We start from the raw sequence: 8,871 nt of genomic DNA, 5'->3' as shown, positions 1-8,871 counted from the left end.
TAAAAGTTCATTGTTACACAGATTTTTGTGTGTTGGTCCGTTATCCTTCCGGATGGCAATGTTGTGAGCTTCTTAGCCAAGCGCATACTATCTATAGATATCCCTATAGCAATCTCGTTGCATAAAAGGAAAAGAGAAAGAAATACGGCCAATCCTTACAATAATTATATTGTTGTAATATAGAAAAACAAATAAACAATACAAAACAATCAAAATCAACAACAAACACAAGCATAAACACACACAAACAAAAACAAAAAAAAAAACAACAAAAAAAACAAAAACAACCAAACATTCAAAATCTTGCTGGCGCGTGATCCTATCATCTTATCACTAATGACCATCAATGTCATCTGTGACTAACTTTATTTTTGGTGACTTCTGATATAAGCAAAGTCACTCCAATCTAAAATGTTAGCTAATCCAAAAGACAAAAGTATCGTTGTTAAACAATGTTACTTCTACTGCTGCTGCTGCTGCTGCTGCTGCTACACTACTACTACTACTACTACTACTACTACTACTACTACTACTACTACTACTACTACTACTACTACTACTACTACTACTACTACTACAGCTGCTATTACTACTACTACTACTACTACTACTACTACTACTACTACTACTACTACTACTACTACTGCTGCTGCTGCTACTACTACTACTACTACTACTACTACTACTACTACTACTACAGCTGCTATTACTACTACTACTACTACTACTACTACTACTACTACTACTACTACTACTACTACTACTACTACTACTACTACTATAATAATATGATATCATAGAACGAACGAAATTGACGTCTCAGCTGTTTGTTATTGTCTTTAAACCATTTCGGTGATTGATTAGTTCTCAGTAAATCATATTTCATCAGACTATAAACGTCCAAGATTATACATAGTTTTTTGTCCATCGATACGTACATATCCGGCTGGCGGATGTTGTGAGCATTTTACATAATCGCATAACATCTATACTGTATACAATCGTCAAATTATAATTATAATATAATCTGTTGTTTTTATTTTGATGTCGTCCATGTCTGTAAAGGAGAGACTATAATTTAATCCTTGTTTATCGTTATCACTAACTGATACCAAACTAACTGATTATTTGTATACATGCTTTGTAAAACGCATTAAGTAATCACCTTAATCACGTGACACCAGGGGCTTCAACAAGACGACGCCAGCCCCAGGATTCTACTACAGAAATTTATAACGTATTATTTAGTTACGTCGTGTCTTAAGAACAACAGAAGAAAAAAAACAAAAACAAAAAAACAAAAACAAGCAAACACAACAGATAGAGAAAATATGCTGAATGTCATCAAGTGTTTGATTCTGGTGCAAGCTTTCATCTGCGGTCAACAAAATGTGTTCAGTGAGTTTTTCTTTTGTTTATCTCCTATGTCTGTTTATTTTGATCTAACTAATTAATTTTACCAGTTAATGCCTATCTCCACGTCTTTAAAGAATTTGGCCAGAAAACTCGTCCTTCAAATATCGATCGAATTAAATGACCCTCATCTTGGCTAAAAACTCTCAAACATGAGGCTTAACGAATACTTCGCGAAGTCCCAGGTTTGAGGGTTTTTACCAAGACGAGGGTCATTTATATCGATCGATATTTGAAATACGAGTTTTCTGGCCAAATTTTAACTTCTTCTCTATTGAATTCGATGAAATTCTATGTATTGTTTCAAAATGTGGTCTCGTGGTATGACACTCGTTTTCGGATAGGAAGGCCATGGGTTCGAGCCTCGCTCTGCGCGTAGTTGATTCATTCCTTGGAAAATGCTCTTTACTTACATTATCCCACCGTACTCCGGTGTAAAACGAGTACCAGGCCGTTGACAGCGTTGTCTCTGTTGAAAAAAAAATTACTTGTAATATCACGTAACAGGCGTCGTGTCTTGTCCAATAATATGTCTGTTACGTGTTGTTGGTGGTCAGGGACCCGTTGTAAAGCGCTTTGAGCACGTTTAGTGGATATTGCCCTATATAAAAGCTTAAGTTGCTTAAGTTGTTAATGCTGATCTGTAGAGCTTGTTATAAGCTTGAGCAAAGTTATGTCGATCATGTCCATGTGTTTTTTTTTGAGTTTGAGTTTATAAAATATTTAATTTTGTGATGAGTAGAAATGGATAGCTCAGTTGGTAGAGCACGCAAAGAGACCGAGATCTATCCCGGGTGCGGTCGAGATTTTTTTTCTGACCCCCCCCACCCCCACCCCCGTCCTTCTTGTCTACCCAGCAGTGAATGGGTAGCTAGGTCTCTTATACCTGGCGGAAAGTACTTTGCGATAGACTATCGTCCTATCCAAAAGATAGCAAGCTATTGTTATTGTCCGTTTCACGCTATAGAACCAGGGATAAACTCCGGCTCCATGGGCTCTGAAGGACTATTTTTTATTCTAGTATTGTATCCAGGCGTCGAATTCGGTGCCGCATTCGAGTCCAGTCGCAAACACGCCCTGTAGCATTCGTCACAATTGATGCTATGCGTTTAGGTAAGATACTCACAACATTCGCCAGCCGGATATAACGTACCAACGCACAAAACTATGTGTAACATTGAACGTGTATTGTATAGTCGGATTAATAAAATTTAATGAGAACACTAATAATTAAAAAAATAGCTGTCTAAAACAACAATATAACGTACCAACGCACAAAACTATGTGTAACATTGAACGTGTATTGTATAGTCGGATTAATAAAATTCAATGAGAACACTAATAATTAAAAAATAGCTGTCTAAAACAACAATATAACGTACCAACGCACAAAACTATGTGTAACATTGAACGTGTATTGTATAGTCGGATTAATAAAATTTAATGAGAACACTAATAATTAAAAAATAGCTGTCTAAAACAACAATATAACGTACCAACGCACAAAACTATGTGTAACATTGAACGTGTATTGTATAGTCGGATTAATAAAATTCAATGAGAACACTAATAATTAAAAAAATAGCTGTCTAAAACAACAATATAACGTACCAACGCACAAAACTATGTGTAACATTGAACGTGTATTGTATAGTCGGATTAATAAAATTCAATGAGAACAATAATAATTAAAAAATAGCTGTCTAAAACAACAATATAACGTACCAACGCACAAAACTATGTGTAACATTGAACGTGTATTGTATAGTCGGATTAATAAAATTCAATGAGAACACTAATAATTAAAAAAATAGCTGTCTAAAACAACAATATAACGTACCAACGCACAAAACTATGTGTAACATTGAACGTGTATTGTATAGTCGGATTAATAAAATTCAATGAGAACACTAATAATTAAAAAATAGCTGTCTAAAACAACAATATAACGTACCAACGCACAAAACTATGTGTAACATTGAACGTGTATTGTATAGTCGGATTAATAACATTTAATGAGAACACTAATAATTAAAAAATAGCTGTCTAAAACAACAAGAAAGAGCTGAGTGACGTCAATTTCGTTCCATCTATACAACAACCAACCAGATGTTCTGCAGGTTCGGGTTCTTTGCCCCAAGGTGTACACGTTGGTCAGGTGGAGCATCCGCCCAATAGGCTTCAACAGTTATGACGTCACTTCCCTCGTAATGACGCATAGTAACTTATTAACTGGTTCTAAACTATCGGAACAATGGCGGACGAGCATAAAAGTGTATCCTGCGGAGAAAAACATTATAAATCTGATCATGTTTTGACTTTAATACATTCTGATCACATGGCATGTGAAAAAGTTATAACCACCATGAAGAATAAAAAAGAACCGATTTTGTTTTGTTTAGAAACAAGTTGCTCGTTGCTGGGCGGATGTGACATCAGACAATTGAATCCAATTATCATTGGGTTTGTTTTAATGAGGCTTTATATAGCGCAATATCCACAAAACGTCCTCAAAGCGCTTTACAAGGGGTCCCTGGCCAACAGCAGTATTTAACACCTAGGACAAGACATGACGCCTGTTAGGCGAAGTTATAATTTTTTTCGGACAGAGACAACGCTATTAACGGTCAGGTACTCATTTTTCACCTGAGTACGGTGAAAGAATGTGAGTAAAGAGCCTTCTCCAAGGACTCAACTATCCGGCGAGCGAGGCTCGAACCCAGGACCTTCCGATCCGAAAGCGAGTGTCATACCACTAGACCATCATTGTTGTATCCTATAGTTACAGAGGTCTGCACATCCGAACTTTACCAAGTTCGATTGTATAGATAGTATGCGCTTGGCTAAGAAGCTCATAACATTGCCATCCGGAAGTATAATGGACCAACAAACAACATTGTGTGTATCCATGAACGTTTATAGTCAGGTTAATACAGTTCAGTGAGTAATACTCATAAACGCGGATGGCAAAAAATCAATAACAAAGACCCGAGTGACGTCATCTTCGAACTATACATAAATCAGGTCACGATTTAATTTTTCTCACCAGCGGTCATTCCTTTTTTACGAAATCCGCCGAAACCCGCCGAAACCCGACGAAACCCCACGAGTCCCGACACAGTTATCCGAAGTAGGCAGCAGCAGTGGTGAGTGAACCAGGGACTCAGGAAAGTGTACATCAGTGGGGAGTGAACCTGGGACTATAGGAGGAGGAAGACCGTGTTTCTTTTATGACGAAACCTGCCGAAATTCGACGAAACCCGCCGACAAAATTATGGGAATTAGGCAGCAGTGGGGAGTGAACTTGGGACTCAGGAAAGTGTACACCAGTGGGGACTATGGGTTTCGTCGGATTTCGGCGGGTTTCATAAAAAAGAAACACTCCTTCACCTGTAGGAAATCCAAGCTATGCATTCTCTGTGTCTTATATTTTTGTTACCCTTTTTAGAAGTATGTTTTCAAATCACATTAATTTACAGTGCGAATAATAATAATAATAATAATAATAATAATAATAATAATAATAATAATAATAATAATAATAATAATAATAATAATAATGATGATACTAATAATAATAATAATAATAATAATAATAATAATAATAATAATGATAATAATAATAATAATAATAATAATAATAATAATAATAATAATAATAATAATAATAATAATAATAATCATCATCATCATCATCCTCATCATCATCATCATCATCATCATCATCATCATCATCAACATCATCATCATCATCATCCTCATCATCATCCTCATCATCATCATCATCATCGTCATCATCATCATCATCATCATCATCATCATCATCATCATCATCATCATCATCATCATCATCATCATCATCATCATCATCATCATCATCATCATCATCATCATTATTATTATTTTATAATACCTCCCCAGCCTCAGCGTTTCAAGTCGAACTCAGCCCTAGCGTTGTGGATGACATGATACCAACCGACGTTGAACTCTCTTGTAAATTCGACAGTTCAGACTTTAATATGCAAGACATCATCATAATGGAACTGCTGAAAACTGACGGAAGCCCCATCGTCATTTTACGTAAGACCTCAGACGCGCCCATTATCAAAAGAAACAAGTCGAAATACCCATTTGCCGATGGCCTTATCTCAAAAAATGTAACTGAAAGTTTCTTAAGTGTAACACTGAAAAATCCGAAGAAGGAAGACGCAGGGTCGTACACTTGTGTTATATACGACTTCAACGAGGTTTTAGGAGGTCTTCAGGAAGTTCGGAAAAGTACCACTCTTGAAGTCAACGACATGGATGTCTCCAAAGTCCTGACACATCTACTGGAAAAAGATGCTCTTTTGGAGTCAGAACTTGAGAAATGCAAGAATGATTCGAGAGCTGAGGATAATAGACTAGAACACCTCATAACGGCATACCAGGAAAATGAAAGCAAGATGAAGGAACAGATTTCTGTGTTGGAAAAAAAGTTAGCGAAAAAGGAAAAAATAATTTCTGATATTATGAAAGTAATCCCTCATTTAGGGCAAGAGTTAAAAGTCGTGAAGGATGAAGGCACTTCGCTAAAACAGCAAGATGTCAAGTTGCAAGCACTTGTGATTCAACTGGAAAAAAAGTTTATCGGCCACGTGGAACATTTATTAAGCGAAATAGCCCAACAAGAGGAAATGTTGACCCAATATATCAAGAAACAGAACTACACAGAAGCTTTCACAGTTGGGTACAGTAAAAGAGAATTTTTGAAAGCAGGTGACGTCATGATTTTCAATGACGTCATCGTAGATGACGGTCCAGGCTACGATCCCGTCACCGGAATTTTCACGGCAAGGAGACCGGGGTTTTATCTCTTTAATTTTTTCGTGAGTGTTGAGAAGAAGGTCTACATTGACATCGAGATCCAGGCAAATAACGTCGCCGTGTCCAAAATCCTGGTTGGCGATTCCAGCTCCTCTAGCGAGTCCTCTGCCAGTTGTGTAACCAGACTAGAAGCCGGAGACCAGGTCAAAGTAGTTGTTGTATCTGCTATCGATTTACCCCTGGATCCTGTCGGTCATCACAGATCTACAGAATGGTCCGGGTTCCTCTTGAAGGCCCTGTGAAAAACAAATAAACAAACAAACAAAACAACAAAACAAAAACAAATAAATCAATGTTTTGAAGCCTAACTTACAAAAAGCTATCAATTTCCTCCATCTTTAAATTTCGGATAAAAGAATTTGTGTCCCATGGCCTCCAAACGGTGTGATGTCGGGATGGTCCAGATTCTAAAAAGTCAAATTAAATCCAAACTGATAAAAAAAAAAAAATGAAATGTTGGTTTTTGTCGTTCTAAAATACTGTAATCATTCTCCTCAAAAAAATGTAAACACAACCCAAGACTGATAATTTTGGTTATAAATTCAATTTTCAGCATCTTCGTCATCCCAACATCATACCGTTTGGAGGCCATGGGTACATATGAGCCTTATATCAATTCAACAAACTTATTTACATATTATTTCTCTATTGAATGCCCTGCAAAAGAAAAGCGGAAAGCAATAGAATCATAATTAGAATTGTGCTTTATAAAATCAATTTATATACCGCAATATCCACTAAACGTGCTCACCGCGCTTTACAAGACGTCTCGAGCTAACAGCAACGCTTACAATTTAGGACGAGTCATGATGCATATAAAACGTTATTGAAGTATATTCAGCGACGGAAACAATGCAATTACCGGCGAAGTATTCATCTTATACCTGAGTACGGTGAAGGAATGTAAATAAACAGCCTTTTCTAAGGACTCAACAATGCGTTGCCCACAGCTGGACTCGAACGTGAGACCTTGAGAGTAAACTGCCATACTCTTGTAAGACAGGTATTTAAAAATTTGGCCAGAAAATTCGTCCTTCAAATATCGATCGATTTAAATGACCCTCATCTTGGAAAAAAAAAACAAACAAAAAAACCCCCAAAAAACTGACAAACCTTAAGTCCCTGGTTTGACAGATTTTGGCAACATGAGGCTCATATAAATCGATCGATATTTGAAGGACGAGTTTTATGGCCAAATTGTCAAATACATGTCTTTCCAGAGTACAGAATTTTTAACTGGTTTACAAAGAAAGCCATAACAGCGAGGCGACTCGGCCTTCATTGAATGGAGCCTCTGTCGCATCGCTCTTAATGCTTTCTTGATAAAAATCGGTATTTTTGAAATTAAGTAGAATCTAATACCGGGTTTCAAAGGGTTAATTTTATTCACAGCAGCCAAATATGCATTTTTTTTATCGTTGAAAACATAATTATGTGTTGAAGTTCTTCTTATCGTTATCAATGTAATCAACGGATATCTTCTAATGAGCTTCAAACTGGCATGAGTTATCATGTATTTTGTCTTGATCAAATTTCAATGTAACGCCCCTTTAAAAAAACACACAAAAAAAACTAGTTTATAGAGGCAAAGATCGAGACTGAATGAGTCCCTGACTATTAGCATCAGCGATGGATTTTGTTAGAGTACCAGTAATACAATAAGGACGTATAACAAGGGGTGAATTTTTAATTCAGAAAAGTGAGTGGAGCAGGCACTTATGTTGATAATAACAAGAAATGAAGTAAGTAGGAAAGTGCTTGAAGACAACAGAGAATAAAAACTTCGTGGCTGCGATGGGGGCTCGAACCCGCGACCTTACTGCTACGACAACTCCTGCCTGGTTGGGGAGATTGTGACTCAACCGTATGAGCTATCCACAAGTCAAAACACAAGGACCAGAGGTGGAAAATACAGAACAATACTGACAAAGCCAACACCGCCGGAGCAGACAGATTGGTTGGTTTTAAGCAAGGTTGACTTTATCAGTGTTAACTCTATCACTGTAAATCATTAATGAGAGGCGTATTAACTCACTCAACCCAAACACCGACATGCTGTGTACTAGGGTTACTTTTACCCATTCCTATTTATTACATTTTTCTGAGACAAATTATAGGCGAAGTATCAAAGCTAACATTTTTCCTTTTTACAAGTTTATGGTAGTTGAATAAAACTAACTTTCCACACACAAACTCATTTTTAATATATTTTTTTTCCAATTTTGAAAAGTATCAAAATTCTCTAGGATTGAGTGAGTTAAACCAGTTAACCGTTGTCCTCTGGAAATAAAAATTTGGCCAGAAAACACGTCATACAAATACCAATCGATTTAAATGACCCTTATCTTGGCAAAACCTCTCAAACCTGGATCTTCAAAAAGTCTTTCGAAGTCTCAGGTTTGAGAGTTTTTGCCAAGATGTGGGTCATTTAAATCGATCTATATTTGAAGGACGAATTTTCTGGCCAAATTCATTTAGTGTATGTATGTTTTTTGGAGTACGGCAGTTTAATGGGTGAATGAAACAAATAATGCTCAATGTGGATCTTGTAGATTGTATCTATTGGATGGCTGAGACCATTTTTTGAAGCGG

General features: G+C 36.7%; 1 protein-coding gene across 1 annotated transcript; it reads left to right on the top strand.

Moving 5' to 3' along the window:
• Window positions 1–1,155: 1,155 nt before the first annotated feature.
• LOC144961986 (uncharacterized) lies at window positions 1,156–6,597 on the top strand. The gene is made up of 2 exons (XM_078894988.1): window positions 1,156–1,398; window positions 5,335–6,597. Exons 1-2 carry the CDS (start codon window positions 1,332–1,334, stop codon window positions 6,519–6,521), a joined length of 1,254 nt encoding a protein of 417 aa, XP_078751114.1. The 5' UTR covers window positions 1,156–1,331; the 3' UTR covers window positions 6,522–6,597.
• The last annotated feature ends 2,274 nt before the right edge of the window (window positions 6,598–8,871 follow it).

This window comes from Berghia stephanieae, unplaced genomic scaffold (genome assembly GCF_034508935.2).
Source record: "Berghia stephanieae isolate SIO BIC M18660-M18661 unplaced genomic scaffold, UCSD_Bste_1.3 scaffold524, whole genome shotgun sequence".
NCBI lineage: Eukaryota > Metazoa > Mollusca > Gastropoda > Nudibranchia > Aeolidiidae > Berghia > Berghia stephanieae.
The sequence above is the reverse complement of the archived record's forward strand: the minus strand, read 5'-3'. Positions and strand labels throughout refer to the sequence as shown.

Excerpts from the sequence above, each read along its gene's own strand:
- LOC144961986 (XM_078894988.1), top strand. The coding sequence starts at position 1,332 with ATGCTGAATGTCATCAAGTGTTTGATTCTGGTGCAAGCTTTCATCTGC. Across the intron at positions 1,399-5,334 it reads CGGTCAACAAAATGTGTTCA|CCTCAGCGTTTCAAGTCGAA; the intron begins GTGAGTTTTTCT and ends ATACCTCCCCAG.